This window comes from Crocuta crocuta, unplaced genomic scaffold, assembly GCF_008692635.1.
Source record: "Crocuta crocuta isolate KB4526 unplaced genomic scaffold, BGI_CrCroc_1.0 scaffold58, whole genome shotgun sequence".
NCBI classification, from domain to species: domain Eukaryota; kingdom Metazoa; phylum Chordata; class Mammalia; order Carnivora; family Hyaenidae; genus Crocuta; species Crocuta crocuta.
This window is the reverse complement of record NW_027532417.1, coordinates 1,507,154-1,529,907: the sequence shown is the minus strand read 5'-3', so window position 1 is coordinate 1,529,907 and position 22,754 is coordinate 1,507,154. Positions and strand designations below refer to the sequence as shown.

Genomic DNA, 22,754 nt, shown 5'->3' with positions numbered 1-22,754 from the left:
AATAGAGAAAGTGACAGTACAGATGGGGAGAAAAGAATGATTTAAGAATTATGTGGGTAAGGATTAACCAGGTTGTGAGATAGCCAAGGAGAAGCGAAAAGGAAATTATGAATGACAAGAAGTTGACCATCACTCTCTGAATAACTGAGAAGTAACATCTTGCTGATGGGAGATCAGTGGTATTACCTTCACATAAGAAAAGCAGCATCACAGTCACTTCTTTATGTCAAAAACTCTATTTTTAGGAAATGTTGAAAAGAAAGTAATGTAACAGTTTTAGTTACCAGGACGTAAAGTTTAAGAAGAAGAAAAATATAAAGATGTGAATTGATAGCCATAATCCTTCCTACTGGAACAATTATGGCAATTCTAGATTTAACCCGTAAGAACAAGCAAAACATGTAAAATATTTATTAGACTAAAATTAACCACATTGCTTTCCTCAAAAGGAGATTGTAAGTGATCTCCAGCAGAACATATCCAGGGGGCAGTGTGTACCTTTTCCCTGGCTGCCCTCAAGTTGATCGGTTATGGTCCCTGTAACTGTTGGGTTCTCTCACCTGAGTGATTATGGTTCTCTCCTTTATGAGTGCTGCTGGCAGTCATGTCCCACTGTCCTCCATGGAGCATCTCCCTTTATGCTGCACTTAGTACCCATTACAGTCTGGGCTACTCTCATCTATTACTTTGATAATTTTTTTATTATCTGTGATAAGACTACAGATAGAAAAGTAGTTGGGAGTATAAGCTGAAGACGGTGTGTATCAATGTTTTCAAAGATGACCTAAATATATAAGAGTAACATGGAACTATCTAATTAATATACCTTTCAATTCTCTTTTTGTTTTCCTCCATTTTTTGATTTGCTATCTTTAACAGGAAGTCGATATATTCCTCAGTCACCATCAGTTTTCCCTTATGGCTTAATGGAACCTCTAAGCCATGAGTGCTCCGGATAGCCTACAAGGAACAAACAAGTTAGATACAATGATTTATGTGCTAGAGACACTGAAGATAACTAAAGAAAAGTCCCAGTCAGGGCAGTGTTTAAAGATAGTTGGGTTCCATTACAGGATTTAAGTTTATGCTTTAATATACTTTAGCTAAACACAATTGAATCAAAGGAGATTAAACAGATTTTCCCCACATACAGTTATTTCTAAAGAAAGTCATTCTACATACTGTCTTTCAGAAAAGCAGACAATATCCAAAAATCCAATCACTTTAACAGTTTCAGTCTCACTAAAGCTTAGAAAGCTTTAACATCCTATTTAAAGAAAAGAAATAAATGAAATCTCAACAGCAGCTTCAAGGGAAAATAAAAATGGACTGGATGCGGAAGAGCCTCTTAGTACTGAGCAGAGTGTGGTTATAAGAATAAACCATGCCTGTTATATCTCACGAAGTGGCTACTTTCTCCAGGCTTGAGGGCTGCCAACCTTAGCAAACCGGTTGATGAAACAGACAACATGTTTCAAGCAAATCCAAACAATGGAAATAGGTTAAGAACAGCAACAAAACCTATTGTGAGAAATAAAAATTCTCTCAATAGACTTTTACTGAACACTTACAATGTTTGATGTGCTAGGACAGGAGAGACATATGCACGTACATGTGCACATGCCCATGCGCGCACGTACACACATACACAATGCTGCGGAAATACAGAGGAGGAGCAACTAACTGAGTCTGAGGCCTTGGCTTCATGGGAAAGTTAGCATTTGCATTGGAATTTGGGAGGACAATTGCAATTTTACCAGACAGAAAATGGGGGAAGGGGGCATTCAAGTCAGAGAACGACTTATCTATAGTCCTGGAGACATGAAAGAACATGATATTTTGGGAAACAACAGATAGTTTTCTATCTGGCTGGAACAGATGTATGCTAGCAGGAAATGGGCATAAATAAGGTAGATGACAGGCTTTGAATACCAGGGGAAATATATGGAGACCTTGACTTTTTAAAAAGGGGGATTCTGATAGTAATGGCTCAGGGTGACTGAAGGAGAAGGTGGATAGCAGGAAGACCAGTCAGGAGACCACTGTCAACACTGAGGTGTGGGACCATGAGGGCTTAAGTAGGGGCAGTGACAGGGGGCTTGGAGAGGTATAGTCGGTGTAAGAAATTAGAAGCAGATGGGATAGGACTTGTAAGTAACTGAATATGGAAGACAAAGGAAATGAAAGTGACAGAGCAGCTCTGTTATTGCTTGGGCTACCAGATGCAGTATAATGAAAGGGGACAGGGAAAGAGACCAGTGCTGCAGACTCCCACTTTCTACTTAGTCATGCTTTTTTATAGGTGTCTTCTTTTGTAAGCTGTTTCTATTTGGGGAATGGGCAATTTGTTAAAAAAGATAAAAAGTTGAAAAGTCTAGGGAGCTAGAATGGAAGAAAACCTGAAATAGTTCAAAAGCAAAGAATACATACTATTAGAAATAGTAAACACTACGGGAAACCAGGCCAGGGCAAAATCACTAGGAGTTGGCTTGGCCAGGAAAGGACTCTGAGAGGCTGGGGGCTTAGAAAGGGCTTTAAAGATCTAGCCCAGGGTTGGCAAACTTTCTCTATAAAAGGATAGACAGTAAATATTTCTGACTCTGTGGCCATACTATATCTGTTGTAACTACTCAGTTTCACCACTGTACACAAAAGCAACCTTAGACACTAACTTCTCAAGTGGGAGTAGTGGGCTCTGACCTCCTGTGGAGTGGACTTGGCCCCAGGGCAGTAGTTTGCTGGGCCCCTGAAATGGCTAAGAAAATTCGACCCTGAGCGATTAAGGAGCTTGCCCAAGCTAATATAGCACAGCTGTGGTGTCACCAGTATCTGTGTAGAGGACTTTATAGACCCTCTGCCTCTGCGTCTATCTACTATGTCATAGTGTTTATTAAATGAGCCTTGACTATTTATGGTCAGGAGGGCACAGAGAATCAGGTTGAAAGTAAATAAAGGAGGAAAGTATAAAATAAGATCTCAGATGCAAATCTAAGAAGACTTTCTGTAGGAAAGAGTAAGGTACTGAAGATTTCTGGGCAAGGGCATGGCAAGAAGATGTGAGTAGGGAGAGACTAAAGGCCGGAATCTAATGAGGTTATTCAATAATCTGAATCACTTCGTGCCCAAAGAGCTTGTTTTTGCCAAAAATTAACTTACCAACATAGTCTTCCCTCTCTTTCCCACAGTTATGCCAGAGTTCCTGAAACCAGAGTCTATGGCCACTGAATGCTGTAAGAAAAGAAACTGTTTAAATTCTGATAATCTGGCTAATCAGATAAACTGGTTAGCTCTACAAACTGCAGAAACATATATAATTATTAAACCAATAATTAAATTTAAAAATTAGTTAATTATATTAACAGTGCACTGTTGGTTTTTTTTTTTTTTTGGTAGTTTTAAAGTTTAAAATCAAATCTACCCACATACCTATAAATTCAAGTATAATCATAAAATCTTACCAGAATCTGTGCATCCTGCAACTGTTGACACTGCACATGAAGAATAAGTGGTTCAAATTTCAAAACAGCATCACCATTTGCTTTCTTCAGAGCTACAATCTATATAAATAAAAAATGTTAGCATAAGACACCAACATGTGATCCTGTTCTTTGGTGACCCTTTATCGTATGCAACTTTAGTTTTTCCCAGAAGCATTCAGATTCATCCAGCATCCTTTTTCTGCACTAACCTTTTACCCTGCTTTTTTGGTCCTCTTTCTACAAAAACGGATCAATCTGCTTATTCTTTAAAAAGACCTGATTTCTGGGGCACCTGGGTGGCTCAGTTGGTTAAGTGTCCGACTTGGGCTTAGGTCATGATCTCACAGTTTGTGGATTCAAGCCCTACATCGGGCTCTGTGATGACAGCTTGGAGCCTGGAGCCTGCTTCGGATTCTGTGTCTCCCTCTCTCTCTCTCAAAAATAAATAAATATTGAAAAAAAATTTTAAATAAAAAGTAAAAGACCCAATTTCTAATTCTCCCATAAACCTTTTGTGTAATTCTTTCCAACCATACCTTGGAAAGTAAACTATTATTCTATTTAATTCCATAACAGATTTTCATTAAGGAATATGGTATGAATGTGCTCTTTAAATACTTTGCTGTTAGACTGAGGTTTGACACCCATGTATGTGTGAGCTAGAATTTACACAAGGCAGTTGTTATTTCAGTCCACCTGGTATCCCTGAGCAGTATCCTCCCTTTTTCACCCCATTTGATTCCAGAGGGACTGTCAAGCATGACCCTATATCACTCATGACTCCTGCTATCATAATATCATAGATGCTAAGTGCATAGGTCTGATCAAGGATAGCATTTCATTCCACTGGCAAAAATAACTGATCTAAGGGGCAAACATACCCAAGCAGGGTGAGTCAGACTCCTCTGGGAATGATACCTGGATATTAGCAAGAAGTCTCTTTCTGTGCGGCCTGCTGGCAGCTAACTTTCCTACAAAAGCTTAACTGCAGCAGAAGAGAATAAGGCAAATATGTTGAAAGAACCAGTACCCAAAGAAGGAGATGGAGACTGAGTGAGTACCCTGAAGACAACAGTTGGGGACATAAACAGGTAAGATAAAGTGCGTAAGAGAAACATATGAACTCATCTAAACAATTTAATTTAGGAAACTAAATAACCCAGCACAGATAGGAAGATTTTCAAGAAGCGATCCAGATAAGCAATTATAATTTATTTATTATTCTTTAATGTTTATTTATTTTTGAGACAGAGGGAGACAGAATGTGAGCTGGGGAGGGCAGAGAGAGGGAGACACAGAATCTGAAGCAGGCTCCAGGCTCTGAGCTGTCAGTACAGAACTTGAACTCATAGACTGCGAGGTAAAGTCAGATGCTTAACCAATTAGACGCTGAGTCACCCAGGCACCCCAGTAATGTATAATTTATTTATATCAGTATGCTGGTAATATACAGATAGTACTAATCCCTTTCACCCAGCTCCTTTCTCCTATAATTTGTTCCAGGTTACAAAGTTATCAAATGATAGCACTGAAATTCTTATTTTTGATCTATGTGTCCAATATCTGTATATTCACAGCCAAGAGGATGTGTTTTGTTGAGCAATAAGTAATGCATATGTATATGTACATATAAGTAATGCATATATATGTACATACACACATACATACACACACACACTTTTATCTCTACAAATCAAAAAAGCCACTGTAATGAATTCTCTTCAGGCTCTCTAATTTTCAGTCACTATAACTGTGCACATAAATTCACCTTGAGTGTCCTATGTTCTTTATTTAATGTGACTTTGAATTAAATGTTCATTTCTAGGGGTCCCTGGGTGGCTTGGTCAATTGAGCATCAGACTCTTGATTTCTGCCCAGGTCATGATCTCAGGACATGGGATCAAGCCCCAGGTAGGGCCCTATGCTGAGTGTGGAGCTTGCCTAAGATTCTCTCTCTCTCTCCCTTGCATATTCTAAATAAATAAATAAGTAAATAAATAAAGAAATGTAAATTTAAAAAGCTTGTATCTAAATTTCTATCTAAAAACTTACCACATCATCTTTTACACAAGGTTTGTGTGTCACCAGTAGCCAGCAACAATTTTGCTTTTGAACCTCAAAACCATTTATACTCTAAAATAAAAAAATAAAATAAACAAATTTTAATCCTATAATATCTACAAAAATAATAAATACAATGCACAGCATAATTTTAGACTTTCTTAGGTGAATAATCCCAAGTGATAATTTTAAGTATTACTGAGAACTATTCAATAGGCTTTGGGTAGTGTTAACCAAACAAAAATGAAACCAAATTAGTTCAGGTAGAAAGACAATAGTTTATTAAGGTATAAAAACTTGATATTTTCTAAAATATGGTCATGATTTTGTCAGGAGAAAAGGAATTATTCTAAAGGGTTGTACACTAGCAACCTGAGTTGTCCTCTAGTCTAGCTGTTTTATTTGGCTTGCACAATATTAAAAAAACAAACAAACAGAAACAAGTTGAACTCCCTTTGTTCAGTTCAGAAAGCACTATACCAATCCCACACAGGATCTATTACTTTTTACTAACACCTCAGCTGTTCACACCCTTATGTCTCTAGCCTCTAGAGGCATACATTTGTAAACTGTGGATTAGACTTTGTATGCAGTCCCAAAGGGCAGAGCTAGGATTGCAGGGTCAAAGTTTCAAGAAGACAAATACTTTAGCAACAGATTTTTTTGGTTTGTTTATTAACTGGAAAAACGTTTATTTTTAAAGTTTTATTAGATTCTTTGGGTATAGACAGATCCTACCCTCTAGGATGCTGGAAAGAGAATGCAGCAAACCACAAGTACTTTTAAATCACTATACTTCTACAAAGTAACTATTTTTACCATGGGAACATAGTAGACTTGACTGGCTTTGGAAAAGGGAAAAGCTCTGCTTGTCCTGAATAACTGGTTTACTTTCATTGAGTGACATTTATCTGATCTTATGCTGGCTGCTGTAAATCTTAGAGTCAAATGTGTGGCCCACCTCTAGAAAATTTACAGAATATATGGGCACGTTTGGTAACTAATGCCATTTGTAGCTTCTTCATCTTATCTATGCTCCCTTCACCTACATTCTCCCAGTTTTTATTTTTCTTCCTGTACTGCTTTTCTGTAATCTGATGCAATTGCTTCCTGGAATAAGGCTAGGTGAAAATAAATAATCTACATAAAATAAAAAGAGGTTTGAAAAGTCCTAAGGCGGTTCAGAAGAAGCAGTCGTTACTTATAAGTGGGTGTGTATGCTTGTGTTCCGATGGGAGAAGGGAATTTTTGCAGTCACATCTAAAATACACAGAAATGGGGGAAAACATTTCAGGAAAAATAAACGTGAAAAAGACAAAGGCCAGTAAATCTGAGAAAGGACAGTTCAGTTTTAGTAAATAGAGAAACATGAAGAGAAGTAACAGAAAATAAGGCAGCAGCAGAACGGTTGAAAGGCATACTAGGGTAGGGGTTTGGATTTTCTGATGTTGAAAAATGTGTAATAAAATATTTTAGCATATATGAATGACAGGCACAGAGCTGTCTTTAGGAAAGTCAATCTGTTAACAGTATGTAACATTGTTTGGGGTAGAAAGGTAGATCAGTGACCTGTTAGGAAAACACTGCAGATATCTAGGTAAAACAGGGCAGCAAAAATGGTGGAAGAGAGTAAGCCCAGCTAGAGTGCCACTGTTCAGGATCCAATAGAGGCGATATAAAAATATACAGGCCCTCCTAACTTGGGGGACCAGCAAATTATCAGCAAATGAGGGATCTAAAGAATGAGTTTATGAATGTGCTGTCTTTCATGCTGTGAATTCAGTCCTAATGCTAAAATTAACTTTAATTTTACGGTGCTAACTTTTTACAGTGCACTTAATATGGGACAGACATGATGCTAACTAAACATTTCAAATTATCCCATTTCTTCTACACTGAATCCCTATGAAGCAAATATTCTTATTCTCAGTTCATGGAACAGGGAGGGACTGAGTTTAGGTAACTTTCCTAAAGTCACATAGCCAATAAATCCCACGACTGGTTTAGAATCTAAGCAGTATCACTCCAAAGCCTGAGGTAGGGATACACCCTACCATATATTCTCTTGTACTCAGCTTAATGTAAAAATTTCCAGAGCTGTAATAACGGATTGGGCCACCAGGAGGCAGTAAACTCCTTAATCCTGAAGACTTTCGATCAGGTAGTAAACAATGATTTGGTCGGGCGATTGAAAAGTAGCCTCGCCCAGTTGGAAAGTCTTTAAAGCCCCCCTAATATCCAGAATCAAATTCTCTAACCTTTGCAACTCAAGATCATTCCCAGGCCACCAGTTTCCGCATCACTGAGGGGCTTGTTAGAAAGGCCTAATATCAGCCCCACCCTAGAATTAACTGAATCAGAACCTGTATTATAATAAGAGCTCCCGATGATTACTAGACACGTTAAAGTTTTAGAAGCACTGGTCTAATTCAACCTGTAAGTTTCATAAAGAAAACGAGACCACACATTAGAAAGAGAAAACAGGCTGGATTGGGGTGCTGGACTGGGGTGCTGCACTGGGTGGACACAGGACTCCAGGTGCTGCACACTAACAGAGCGGGCGCTGAAAAGACACAAAACGGCCTCACCCCGTCTAGGAGGATGATGCGCCCGGCGCAAGAGCTCGTGGTGAAGTACTGTTCTCGCCCATTCAGGAGTTGCACAAGTTCTACCACATCCTCATCCACACTGCCCTTCCGGCTGAGGTCCGCTTTGCTCAGACACTGCGCCTTCCATCTCTTGAACTCTGCGCTACGATCCATTCGAGGAAGCCTTTAGAATCTCTACTTGGACATCAACTCTCGCCTTTCCCTGGGGGACGCCATATTGTAGCGGATGGTGGCCGGAAAGGCCCAAACTTTCTTCTCGTTCCGAGCTCGGAGACAGTCGTGCCCTTGTCTGGGGGCGGGGAGAAGCGGGCTGGCGAGGAGGAGCCAGCAACTGTAGAAAACGCCCAGGTCCGTCCCCTTTTTTGTGGAATCTGAGTGAGCCCTCACAGAGTTCGCTTCCACACTCTAAAACCGGGTAAGTGGTTTTAAAATGTCCCCTTAGGTGTTCAGGAAGCGGATCTCCCCGCCGCGTGTCCAAAAACGGGCCTAGTTGATTGAGGTGGCGCTTCTGTCCCGCGTTCTGTCCTGCAAAATCTGCAAAATGAGCTCGTAATCGAGGACGTTTCCTCTAGCGGCGCCTTGTGCCAGAGGCGTACATCCCTCGGCGACTTTAACTTGCCGCGAGCTCCCGGCCCTGGTCTCCGGTGAGATTCGAGTTGGGGCTGCACACAGCAGGGCGCCGTGGGCTCTGCCCCCGCCGCCGGGCCTGGACGTGGGCCTTCCCGGCGGTTCCCGCGACTGCAGGGCTCCAGGCCGGCCCTCTGTCGGCTCCGCCATCGTACTTTTGGAGAGACATGCCCAGTGTTTCGGACTCCCCCGGCCCCGCGGCCCCCACCTGAAATCATTTTCGAAAGCAAAAAGCTTACACAACACCAAGTCAACACATCGTTTGATGTTCACTTAGTTCCGAGAAGAGACAGCCTCAGTGACCAGGGAAGGTGTTAATATTTGAACTGTTTAGAGGCTAAAGTTTGGATTGTCAGCGGAAACGGTTGTGCAAGTCTCACTGAAGCCAGTGGCGTGCAGCACGTCTGCAGCAAATCCCACTGAACTCTTCCCGAACCCCGAGAGCTGCCTGCCCAGTTCCATCCAACCTTTTCTTCCCAGAACGTGGAGGGGTTTAGAATTATCTATTCACCTTCTCCTCCACTAACCTCCCCTCCCTTGTTCGAAGTGGGTACTGAGATCTAGGCCAGGGGAGTAAACTAACAAGGTTATACAGCCAAGAAGAGACTTTTCTTAGGCTACTTCTAGTTGTTTTTTTTTTTTTTTCTTTTTTCTTTTTTTAAGTATCTCTGGCTTAAGGCTAATAAAAAAATAGGCTTACATAAGTCTTTCTTGATCAACAGCACTTTTGGTGATTATTCTCTTGCCAAGTTCTTATTTTCTATGTCTTGCCAGCAATTCTTACTTAATTTAACTTATGCTCTTTCTTCTCTCATACTGTGCCTTTCCTCTGACTTTCCTCATTCTATGTTAACATTTATTTCTAACATTTACCCCATCTCTTTAGTTTTTAGTGAAACCAAACATTGAAACAGAGCGTAGAAAAGATTTAAGGACNTTCCTCTGACTTTCCTCATTCTATGTTAACATTTATTTCTAACATTTACCCCATCCCTTTAGTTTTTAGTGAAACCAAACATTGATGAAACAGAGCGTAGAAAAGATTTAAGGAATAATTTTAAATTCTGATTTGTGAAGTATACTTGGCAACTTTTTATAGGTAAAAAGTACAACCAGAAATTAAACCAGGATCCTCTCATTTAAATTTTATGTTTGATAAATAGAAAGATGTATTTAAAAACACTAGCAAGGAGGCAGGTCTGCTGACATGAAAATGATTTAACCTGAATAATAGAGCTTATTGCATGTTGGGCGAGCTGGGAAGCGCTCACCTGGGTACTCTTGCAGTTAATCTTCACAGGGATCCTCTGCTAGGGGATATTGGCCCCATTTTACAGATAAGGAAATTAGTTTTCCTAATAGAGGCATGTTCTGTGTATCACCAGTGGATCTTCCGAACTTCTAGGCGTTTGGAAAATTTCAAACTCTTAATCATAAAATATGTAATCCTACCTGCAGGTTAGTCGTATTTCATATTTCTAGCTCAGCCTGTCTCAGCTATCATCATTATAAAGAATATTTTTCAGAAATTAAGGGTTCTCTATGCCAACATTTCAAAGGAAGAGATGAAAAAGATTATACAGTAAGGGGGAAAAAGAATTTCACAACACATTAGAGGACTTGGGTTCTCAGTCTGCTTCTGTGTGACCCTAGTGAGCCTCTTAACCTCTTGGAATGTTTTTGGATCCATAAAATGGATGTTGATTTTATTTCCATTTCTGCTTACAATTAAATGGTGGCCTTTTTTTAACCTATGGTGAAAATAATTATCCCAATGGATATGAAAAACATGCTTTGTAGAAGAACTCAGATATTACAGGGGATTAAGAATTAAAATCGTTATTAGTGCGTTGTATTATTTTATTCTTTTTATTATTCCTTTTGACGTATCACCTTATGTGTTATGAAGCACATGATGACCCTGTGGGTAGTTGAGGGAGTTTTCAAAGGCAATTTGTGCCAATTGGAGCCTGATCAATCATAGTGGCAAAGTCTCAGTGGGAAATAAGATGGACAGAAGCAAAGTAAGAGACAGCACTGCCAAGGTTATACCCTGTCTCCTTACAAGCTGGATAGGATAAGATGGCCTTAGTCGATAAGGCAACAGGGTCTTCTAAATCCATTATTAAGGATAAGTGTCCTCCTTCCTTTGTTCTTTTCTCCCAACTTACTAGATGTCAAAATATAGGGGCGGGGGGAAATGTATGTGCTAGATAATTTTGACAGATCCCATTTCAGGGTAATTTTGCTTTTATTACTGCTGCAGTTCTTTGAGGATAATTATGATGTCTGTTGGTGAAAAGGTAGATGCAAGTGCCTGAAAGAAATAGGTAAGAGGCAGGTAGAAAGTGGAAAAGGAGCTACAGATCTTACATGGTGTGTGTAGCTGCGTGAAGGAAATGAGTGCAAAGTGAGCAGGAGCTAGGAGGGGCTGCGGCATTTTCTCTTTGCCCTTTTTGTCCTCTGAGGTTAGCACAGTGCCTCCCTTACAGTTAATGTTCACAGAATACGTGTTGAATGAATAACAACATTTGATATTGTTAAACACATAACAACATTTGATATTAATGTTTTGTTTAAATGATTCTCTAGACTGAATTCTTTGAGGCCACCATCTTGTTTTTATAATCTGAGTCCTGTAAATCAAAAGTGATTATGGAATTATAGAATCAAGCATATTTTAACCAGTAAGAAATTGGAAAGGAGGAAATAGATAGGAAAGGAATAATGATATCTACTATATATAAGAGTAAACATTTTTGCCAGGTTCATTGCCTGATGCTTGCTGTGCCCCTAGCACCCTAAGTGGGAAGCCAGTTTTCAGAGGAAGAAGCCCAAAAAAGTTGACTGCCTTGCCCAAGGCCATATGGCTAGTAAATGATAGAGCTGGAATCCATACCGAAAGCTGTCAGATTCCAAAGCCCGTACTCTTCCCATAACACCATGCTGAAGACAAAAAGGAAAAAAAAAGCTGTGTTCTTATTTCCAGAATGGAAAACTCTAATCAGAGGAACCTTCGTTTGTTGTTGTTTCTGTTTTATGGTCTTTATATTTTCACTTTCTTGTCTAACAAATACCCAGCCTGAGTGAAGACCTAAATAGAAATATAATAGTGAGACTGCTGGTAGTTATGGAGTGAACTGCCTTTCCCCAGACCTCACTCCACACTGGTGTCACCCTCAGGGACTGCCTCACTGCTCTACAGTGACCTTCAGCTTATGTTGTCTGCTTGCTTCTGCCTCCTTGAGGTCTGCCATTCAGGGTATGTCATTGCTAAACAGCCTTCTAACAATGGAAAATTTACCTACTCCTCTGTGCTAGGTACTATAAATTTAAAAATGATACAACTTTTGATTAGTTAGATCAAGAACTTTCCATTAATAACATCATCCAAATGCTCTTGATTACCGCCTGTACATGGACTGACATTTTATCGTTAGCACATGCTCTGTTCTAAGTAGCCCTGTGTTGAGCTTCAATATAATATAAGTCCTAATTCTGTCAAGTCCTAGTTTCTACAACTCATTTTGATCTTTCAGCTATTCATGGTTGATGAATATAATTATTCCAGAAGTTAGCAATGGTGTTCTAGGTGATGGCAGAATCTAAATATTTGATGTGGTTAATTTCAAGAAATTGTGATAACACGCAAGCAAAGTTAAGGAGATACAGTCAGAACCCTTTCATTACATCTGTAGGTATGGAAGCTTTCCATAATTACCTATTTTTGTATTCAAGTGTTTTTTTACCTTTTTTTAAAGTTTATTTTAGCTCTGAGGTTTCATTTCAATAACAACAGTGGTAGAAAAAAATAACAACAGTGGTAGGACAGAAAGGTTAACTGCAAATGACCCTTGTAATTTATAAAAGATTACATATAAAGCAGTATTTTTAGTTTTTAATGTTTTCCTCCTTTGTTAAGGTGAATGAACTTCATAAAGCCAACTCATAAATCTCAGAAACATAATGTTGAGAGGAAAAACCAAGTTGCAGAATTAAGGACCGTGTGATCCTGTCTAAATAAAGTTTGAGAACATGCAACACAATAGCCCATATTGTTGACTAATGAATATACGTGTAGTAGTGGTATGACAGCATACCTAGGAATGAGGGGCACCGAGTTTATGGTAATAATCACCTCTTAAAAGGGTGGGCCAGAGATGGGTTTGGGGATGGGTTTGGAAGGCTTCGGTTATGTCTATAATGTTCTGGGCTTTTAAAATATTAAGATTTGGTGAAGCAGAGTGGCAGAGAAAAGTGTTCATTATATATACTCTTTATATTTTTCTGTATATTTGAAATATTTCATAATCTAACAGGTCTATTTATCTAATTTTAATAAAACTTAACATCAGCTTCTAAAATTTCTAAGATGTTGCAGCACAAACTTACACAAAGAGAAACCTAAGATATTATGTCATGCTATGTCTAGCCAGATGTTTTTATTTGCATGTTTGATTCCCTTGTTGAAGGCACTGAATCCCTACAGGAAGTCGTATGAAGTATTTTGCTTTGTAGCTGAAGGATTTGTAAGATGAAAGGTTCTTAAACATGAAATGAGATCTATGTAAGCTCAAGATTTAAACTGTTGTTTGAAAAATTGTTTGATCTGCCCCCTCCAGGGGAAAAAAAAACATAGTGGTAGCCTAGATACATATGACAATACATTATTTTTTTTCTTGGTATCTAGATCACCATGGCAACCGGACTGAAATTGATGAAAGCAATTAGAGTTTTTGAATTTGGTGGACCGGAAGTGCTGAAACTCCAGTCAGATGTGGCAGTACCAACTCCAAAAGACCATCAGGTAGAAATAATGACATAAAAACAGGCAATAATTACACTGAATATGAGTCCCCAGCACATCAGGTTAATGTCAAAAGAAGCAGACTCACAATAATTTGTAAAAGGAATTGGATTAGGACAGAGTTTATACTGATGATATACATGAGGTCTGACAAAGAGAACGTAGTTATAACAGTGAGGTAGATCTATGAAAAGGAAAAATATACTGTTACAAGAAAATTGTTGAAGTTGGGAATCATCTATGTAGTAATTGATTTTTTCTGGATAAAGTCATCAGTAGTTTTGCACAAGTTGTTCTGTTACTAACTTTCATGATTTCTATTTTGTGCACAATAGGAAAGTAGTTTTCTTCTGCATACATGCCTTTCCGTATATGATTTAAGCGAATTTAAATGAAGAGTTTAATCATTTCCTGTGACTTTAACAATATACTTTCTCATTAAAAATTATGTATTTTTATTATTGTACCTTCCATGACTCTCAAGTCTTATTTTCTTAACGAAAGTTGAACCTTAAGAGTTTTTACAATTTGGCCATAACCCAGCTTTAGAGTTTCATTTCTTACTGCTCCTTCTCAGTAGACTGTGCTGTAAAAAGCAGCATTGTCTGGTCTCCCAAGAGACTTGTCTGGTCTCCCTGGGAGGCCGTTTCCTTCCTTCTGTCTTTGTAGTACTATTCCTTTTACCTGAAATGTCCTTTTTCTCCCATTCTGAAAGAATGTCTACTCTTCTTTTAAGGCCTAGCTCAAATACCACTTTCTTTGTAAGGCCTTCTCTTATTCTTGCACCAGAAGTAATCATTAGGTATTAATTAAGATAAAATTAGCTTCTGTGGTAGAGGTAACCTCAAAATCTCAACGGTTCAACAATAGAAAATTGTTTCTCATTCACTAAATTGCAGAATTCTAAAATGTTGGTGGGTAACTCTCAAAGAGTGATTTAGGGACATAGGCGTTGTCCATCGCTGTGGCTATGCCACCTTCAATGCCTGTCTTCTGAGGTCCCTTCTAATGAAAGGGGGAAGGCACAGTGTGGATTGCCCAGAAGGTCTTTATGAGTCAGCCCTGAGAGTGGCTCTCATCACTTTCTTGTCCAACACTCAATCATTTGGCTACTCATTACTGAAGGTGCCAAGAAATAATATCCTTCCTATGTACCCAGGAGGAGGAGGAGATAGGTTTGATGAGTACCTAGAGGTTTGTGCCCCATATCCTCTCAAATATTTCCACTACTATTTTCCACAAATGTTTTGAGCACATTAAACATTCTATCTTATCTTTTTATTTATATGTTGGTTTGCAAAATGGTGAGGTGAACTTGTTGAAAGCAAGGTTTTCTCCTCCATTTTTGTAGCTCTCATAATCTGTATGGTCCTAACATAATGCTGAATGAATGCCTAATGTTCTGTTTTAACTGAAAAACATTGTCATTGCAGGTTTTAATCAAGGTCCATGCATGTGGTGTAAACCCAGTGGAAACATATATTCGTTCTGGTACTTACAGGAAAAAACCACACTTACCCTATACTCCTGGTTCAGATGTGGCTGGGGTAATAGAAGCTGTTGGGGACAATGTATCTTTCAAGGTATTACATTTTAAATTATTTCTATTTTGGCATAATATTTTTCTTAAAATATTTTGATATAGCTTTAAAACGTGTGTGTATATAAATCTTTAAAAGGCCCCTTTACAGTTAAGGAGTGCACTTGTGATGAGAACCAGGTGATGTATGGAAGTGTAGAATCACTATATTGTGCACCTGAAACTAATATTGCACCATATGTTAACTAACTAGAATTTAAATAACTTTAAAAAAAATAAATAAAAGTCCCCATTACACAATTTCTGCCACTTGGGGGACTCCTCTATTCAAAAAAGAAATTACCTCTTGTCTAGGGGTCTTCCTTGTTTGCATTTTTGGCAACAAGTGCTGGGTAAATTTTGTATCTTCACTTCCCCTCACACAATTGAACTGTGATCCTTTTGACATAGCAGAAATATGTAAGAAAGAAAATAAACAAGGAAGATATACCCTTTCCTACCTCTCGATAAAAACAAGCCTACATAGTGTTTAACTCCTTTTATAAATTCAGTTTCATAGGATAAAGGTAAGGCTAATTCTTTTGAATAATGAGTAAAAGATGAAAAAAATGCAAGGTCAACTGTACATTTTTAGAGCTCTGACTCAGATCAAGGTGACTGAGTCAATGAAAATGTTATGATCAGGGCTTTCGTTATTTATATGCCAAGAGAAATATAAAACACAGAGAGTATATTCATGTTCCAGCATCTTTCCCCATAATTCCCTGACCTGCTCAACTTTGGCAGCACATTTACCAAAATTGGACCGAGCTAGAGAAGATTAACGTGGCCTCTGCACAGGAAGACCGGCAGATTCCTACAGCTTTGCACTCCTCAGCCTGTGGCAGCCTGGCTTCTGCCCTCATTGCTCCACTGAAACGATTCCTGCTAATGTCACTAATGGCCTCTATATTGCTGGAGTTAATGGGCCCTTTTATGTCATTATCTCTCTTGACTTCTTGGTGACATTTGACACTCTCAGCCGCTTATTTTTTCTTAAATTTTTTTTCTTCAGCTTCTATGACATCATTTTCTCCTGTCCTCTGCCCCACTTCCTCCTGGACAGTGTTTTCCAAGCTTCTTTTTCTCTGGATACCCAAGTCTTCAGGCTGCCCGGTGCTCTCGGCCTCTACTTAGACCTCTGCCTTTTGTATTCCGTACCTTCTTCACAAAGATCTCATGCACTCCCATGGTATCCGTTATCACATATCTGTAGCTTAGAATTGCCTATGAAGCTGTGGACCTGTGCTGTCTAATAAGGTAGCCACATATGCCTATTTAAAATTCTTATTAAAAATTAAAATAAGTCCGTTCCTCAGTCACAATAGCAACATTTGAAATGCTGAATAGCCCCCTGTTTCTAGTGGCCACCCTACTGGACAGTGCTGATATAGAACATTTCCATCATCACAGCAAGTTGTGCTGCAGAGTATGGGACCCACATAGTCAACCCTTGGTCACCTCTTAGTGTGTCTGAAACTGAGCTTCTATTTTGTCACATTAGATCTGTCCCTCTCTTGTGTGATTGTTTTGGTGACTTCTGTGGTTTGAGACTTATCCCTTCACTCGCTCACTCAGCTCTCCCTTACTAGAACTGTTTTCTCTCTGCTCTTTCTGTTCCTCCTGCTTATAGTGCAAGTTATTCTACTCGGTCCTTGCCTGGATGTCTGTAATGGGTAGTTAACACCTGCCCTCCTTCCGCCTCCAGTGAATTCTTACTATATATAAAGGGCGTTTTCTAAAATGATCGTTTTTCTAATTGATCGTTTTACAGTTAATTCACATTAGTTCCTTGCAGATTTCAGAGTATTGCTGCGACTGCTTATGTTGTTAGAGAAGATATTTCATGCTCCTTCCTACTATTCTTCCATTCTTATCTCTATTCCTTCTCACCTTATAGTTTATTTTTTAGTAAAGCTGCTCTTCCCTGTATACCCCATGCTCTTTTTTCTCTACCATTGTTCATATTGGTTCTTCTGCTTGCCAGGATTAAACTGAGACTTATAAGCATAGGTGGAAAAGATTTTACCCTCCAGCTTTAATTCTTCCATTTTATCCCTGAAATTATTACATTCCATACCTTAGACTACTTACTATTGGGCACAAATGCTAGTGATTTCTCAGCACTTATTCTTGCCACTGTTCCTTTACTTACTTTGTTCCCTCACTCATAATGACTCTTCTCAGCTTTAGTTTCTAAAATCTTGTCTTGTTCTTCAAGACTTACCTTAAATATTCTCTTCCCAATGAAGCTATTTTTTATTCCTTCAACTTAGAAATAGTTCCTTTCTTTTCCGGGTGCCCAGCTTTGATGGTTCATCATCTTTGTCTTGCATTATAATTTTTCCTACCCTTTTCTTTTCTCTCTTCCTAAAGTTTAAGATGCTTTCAATGGGGGAAAGTGTTTTGTTATTAATATCCATAACAGAACTTAAAGTACTGCTTTCATAGTGAATTCTTAGAAGATATTTGAATTATATTGGAAGGAGTGCTACCTCCTGTGCTGGTCTCAGCACAGTCCTATTTGGCTATTTGCAAGTGACACTGCTAAGTGCTGAGGCTTGTCTTTGACTCCTGGGTGGCTTTTGAAGCTTTTTTGTTTCTATCACACTGCATAGTGCTGTTACTTTTTCAGATCTCTTTTTTTAATAGGACAAATTTAAGTATACTGAGAGTTATTGCCTTAAGGTTGTGCTTCTTCCAAGGAATATTTACATTTCTTTTTTTTTTTTTTTTGAAGAAAGAAGAGTTAGGGCAGGTGTTGGCAGTGAACAGTCTAATTTCTCTAGCCTGCAGGGCATGTTGGGCAGGCCCCAGTGCTTGCATAGTGCCTTACGTCACCCTCAACTATGCATCCGCTGTTCAATAGCAAGGACCCAGCAGAGTTTACGGAGAGTTTCTTGTGTTTCTGGTGCTGTAACAAGGGAAGAAGCCTGTCCCAGCTCATCTTCCTGTCAGGATCCAGACATAGTTTCCTGCTCTTGGTGTATACATGAAAAATGAGGGGGAGAATGTAGAAAGGATTTAGAATAGGTATTTGGTGTGTGGAAGAAACCTTACGTTTTATTTTCTCCCTAGTATATCAGAGAGAAAAAAAAAATGGTTGTATTAACTGCCATTTACTAACTATTTAATCTGAGCGAATCATTGAACTTCTTTGTCCCTCCATTTCTTCATTTGTATAGTGGAATTAATCTAAAGTGGTGATAAGAAAAGTACTTACCTCATAGGCTCTTGAGAAGATCAAATTAGACAGTACTCATTAAGCACCTAATACAGCGTCTTGCACAGTGAGCTCTCGATAAAGATTAGTTGTCTTCTTGTTATACCATTCTGGAGGTTCTCTTTGCTCTTAGTTTTTCTATTTTCCTTTAATTTTACTTCTTATTTGTTTCTATGAATAAAACATTTAAAAATGCTCAGGGGCACCTGGATGGCTTAGTCGGTTGAGCATCCGCCTCTTGATTTTGGCTCAGATCAAGATCCCAGGATTGTGGGTTCAAGCCCCACATGGGGCTCTGTGCTGAGCAGGGAGCCCGGTTGAGATTCTCTCCCTCCTTTCCTCTACCCCTCGCCCCAGCTGGTACTTTCTGTCTCTAAAAAAATTTTTTTTAAATGTTCAGCATTTTGAAGCTATTTTTGCAAGACCTTAAGATATAGAAAGCAATACATAAATACTTATTTGTTGTTATAACGGTTGCATTTTAAAGGTACACCCATTTTGACATACTTTTTAATCCCTGACACATATATTAATCTCTTGCTTTCCCCAGAAAGGTGATAGAGTTTTCACTACTAACACCATCTCTGGGGGCTATGCCGAGTATGCTCTTGCAGCAGATCACACTGTTTACCCACTGCCAGAAAAACTGGACTTTAAACAAGGAGCTGCCATCGGTATCCCATATTTTACCGCTTATCGCGCTCTGCTCCACAGGTAATAACCTAAACTGTCGATTATAGAACTGATACTGTCTTCCTTCCTACCACGTGTCCATGTATCTGTCTCTCATATTTGGTTACCATTAAGTATTTATGGAGTGGAAACTATACTAATTTGGGAGATTATTCTAATCACTGGGAGTATAAAGAAGAGCAAAACATTGTCTTTGCCTTTAAGATGCATCTGACAGTCTAGTAAGAGAGATAGACAGAAGAGTAATAATATTGACGTATAACGTGAGGAAGTACAGTGGTACAGATGTGCATAGGGATTGACGGGATCATAAGGGATGTAACAATGGTGATGAGATAGGGCTTCCTGCCAAGATGTAAGTCTTGGATTCTTTTAAAGTCATGGCTCAAAAATCTTTGTTACCTAGCCCTCGAAACTAATTGCTGCTACTTATTTAAAAAAATTTTTTTAAATATTTATTTAATCTTGAGAGAGAGAGACAAAACAGGAGTGGGGGAAGGACAGTGAGAGAGGAAGACACAGAATCTGAAGCAGGCTTCAGGCTCTGAGCTAGCTGTCAGCACAGAGTCCGATGCGGGGCTCAAACCCACAAACTGTGAAATCATGACCTGAGCCGAAGTCGGCCGCTCAACCAACTGAGCCACTCAGGCCCCCCTCATTGCTGCAATTTAAAAGTACAGTGTGGGGCTCTACCCTAGACCCACTGATCAACTTCCATGGCTGGGATCTGAGGATCTATATATATATATTTTTTTAATTTTTGTAAATGTTTATTTATTTATTTTGAAAGAGAGTGTGTGTGTGAGTGGGAGAGGGGTAGAGAGCAAGGGAGAGAGAGAGAATCCCAGGCAGGCTGTGCACTGTCAGCATGGAGCCCAGTGTGGGGCTTGAACTCCCAAACCATGAGAGCATGACCTGAGCCAAATTCAAGAGTCGATGCTGAACCTACTGAGCTACCTAGGTTCCCTTACCATATATATGTGTGTGTATGTGTGTGTATATATACACACATGTTGAATGGTGAGTAGGCTGCAGAAGGAATCGGAAAGTATATATATATATATACTTTTTTTTAAGATTTTATTTTTAAGTAATTTCTACACTCAGTGTGGGGCTTGAACTCAGAACCCAGAGATCAAGAGCCACATGCCCCACTGACTGAGTCAGCCAGGCACCCCTCTGAGAATCTATTTTCATCAAATTCCCTATATATTTGAAAAGGATCAGAAGGGATTATCCTGGGGAAGAATAGTTCAGAGAGGCAGGGAATTCTAGACAATAGGAATAGCCTAGTGTCGAGGGGAAAATCATATTTAGGGAGAGCTATAGCCATTTGGTTTTGTTGGATAGAAGATATCAAGGCAAAGAGTGGCACACAATTAGGCTAGAATACAGTCATCTCTCAATAAATGTTAGCTGTCACATGGTGTATCACATAGATTTCATATCGTAAAAAGCAAGATGATAGAGCTTACATATTGGTTCTGTAAGGGACTGGGGGTCATGAAATGTTTCATTCAGGAGCATAGTGATATTGTCATGAGTGTTTTATTACGATCATCTGTCAGTTCTGTGAAGGGTGGATTTGGTGACAGGAATGGAGAAAGAGATGGGGGGTCTTATATAAGTATCTCTTAGGTACAATACTTATAGGTCAGAGTGAGGGTCATGGTAGAAAAGGTGGAGGGGAAAGGACAACTATTGGAGGGTAAAATCAGGTCTATTTGGTGAGTGTTTGCATGTGGACAGTGAGAGAAAAGCGGAGCTTACAGATACTTCTAGCTTTTTAGCTTGGATAAGGTTTAGCTGTGACAAGGAAAAGGAAGAAAAAGTTTCAAAAGGAAGCTGAGTCCAGTTTCGGAGTTGAAACCATGATAGGCATTGTAATGGAGAAGACCAGCAACCTGGTAGGTGAAAGTCTGAAGCCTGAAGGCTAAAGATGTCAAGGAGGGGCTGTCAGCCTGTGGGTGGGAGCTTATGAGATGAGAGTGACCGAAAGCCTTCAGAGAGTGAAGTGCAGGGGAGTGAGCACAGAACCTTCAAGAATATCCACATATAGGAGTATAGTCAGAGTCCTAAGAGACCAAAGGGAGTATATGCCAAAGCAAGAGAGTCTAGAGGTCATGGTGTCTGTTAAGCACCTGTTAAGATCATGGTGTTTGAAAACAGGAAGACTTAGGGTCTTCCTAAGGATAAGCACTGTCTTATCCTACTACCAGCCCTGTGACTGGGGTCCAGTTACTTCCCTGTCTCAGCTGTAGTGTACTAAACTGAAAAATGTGGATAGTAACAGCACCTACGTCCTAGGGGTGTGGTGAGAACTAAATGAGGCCGCCCCAGGAGAGCTCAGCACAGAACCTGGTGCAGAGTGAGTAAGTACTCCATCTGTGTTGGAGCGTCAGAGATGGTAGTTGATGTTGTTACTAAGGAGGGAAGCTGGCTGTCACACACAGCCGCGAGGTGTGTTTGGGGAAAAAATAAAGAACAGTCATGCTTCCCAGTGAGGAGGTGATTGGTGACTTCGGTCAGGTCGTTTTCAGTAGTGGTGGGACAGAAGCTTGTGTGAGTAGGCTGCAGAAGGAATCGGAAACTGATTCCTTGAATGGAGGTGGGGAGGGAGGGGGCGCAGAAGAGTACTCGAGGACAGTGTGGGCACAACAGGGTTTCCTAGAGGTGGGGTGAGAGTTGAACATGTTTATAGCTGAGAAAAGATCTAGCAGAGAGGGGCGATGTAAGGTTTGGAAGAGAGGGTGGAGTGGCAGATGGAGCGAGATCCTGCAGAAGGCAAGATGGAAAGGACTTAGGACATATGTAGAGATTGGCTTCAGATATCCGAAGGACAGCTCATCTGCTAAACCTACAAGAGGTAAAAATGGTATCATTATGGGAAAGTTTGTGGGTAGGGAGGTGGAGTGTTGAAGGAACTCATATGTAATTGCCTCACTTTTCATAATTAAATAGGCAAAGTGATCTTTTGAGAATCAGAACTGAAGAAGCACCAAAATGCATGGTCATGTGATTTTTTTTTTTTTTTATAGTACTAAGCCATTTGGATAGATTATCAAAAAAGTTAGATTTTAACGTTCATCTAGGCCTGGAGTACTAGCGGTAAAATGGAACAGTGCAAAGGAAGTGAGAGCACTGGAAAGGAAGAGAGAGAAGAGCTGGGGTAACCTACTTCAGGGTTCAGGCTGTACAGTGAAGGAAGCGAGGCCGGGAGTAACGAGTGGCCAGAAACTGAACAATCGAGAGATGGCTGTATCTGGGAAGTCGAAGGAAAGATTTTGAGAGAATACGGGCTTACAGGATCAGGAGAGGAGATGACTGTCTCACTGGTTCTTAGGGTCTGCTGCTTCTCAGGTAGAATGGGTAAGGGCAGTTGCCAGGTTGAGCCTTGGGAGAGAGTTGCTGAAGTGGAGGAGAATTCAGGAATTGGGATTCAAGGTTTTCTCCCCAGGGGATGTTTAGATTAGGGTTGGCTTTTGGGTGGGTGAGAAGGTGACTGAGAGGGAATAAGGGACAGCAGCATGGAAGCCAGGCCAAGGCTCCAGCCCCTGCTATGAGCCCCAGGGGGAGATGACTGTGTAAGTCAGGGTCCTCCAGAGGAACAGAACAACAGAATGTGTGCATACATATATATGTACTATATATATATATATATATATATATATATAGT

General features: G+C 39.8%; 2 protein-coding genes across 2 annotated transcripts in view; one reads left to right on the top strand and one right to left on the bottom strand.

Moving 5' to 3' along the window:
• TYW3 (tRNA-yW synthesizing protein 3 homolog) overlaps positions 1 to 8,537 on the bottom strand; it is a 17,411-nt gene extending 8,874 nt beyond the window's left edge. Inside the window, exons 1-5 of the mRNA XM_077778995.1 lie at positions 8,129 to 8,537; positions 5,532 to 5,612; positions 3,459 to 3,557; positions 3,157 to 3,228; positions 827 to 960 (exon numbers count right to left, since the gene is read on the bottom strand). Of these exons, the coding sequence (XP_077635121.1) occupies positions 827 to 960; positions 3,157 to 3,228; positions 3,459 to 3,557; positions 5,532 to 5,612; positions 8,129 to 8,302 (560 nt within the window). The 5' untranslated portion in view covers positions 8,303 to 8,537. The remainder of the gene's footprint in view (positions 1 to 826; positions 961 to 3,156; positions 3,229 to 3,458; positions 3,558 to 5,531; positions 5,613 to 8,128) is intronic.
• CRYZ (crystallin zeta) overlaps positions 8,458 to 22,754 on the top strand; it is a 25,288-nt gene continuing 10,991 nt past the window's right edge. The window contains exons 1-4 of the mRNA XM_077778994.1: positions 8,458 to 8,564; positions 13,467 to 13,583; positions 15,017 to 15,166; positions 18,936 to 19,099. Coding sequence (XP_077635120.1) covers positions 13,473 to 13,583; positions 15,017 to 15,166; positions 18,936 to 19,099 — 425 coding nt within the window. The 5' untranslated portion in view covers positions 8,458 to 8,564; positions 13,467 to 13,472. The remainder of the gene's footprint in view (positions 8,565 to 13,466; positions 13,584 to 15,016; positions 15,167 to 18,935; positions 19,100 to 22,754) is intronic.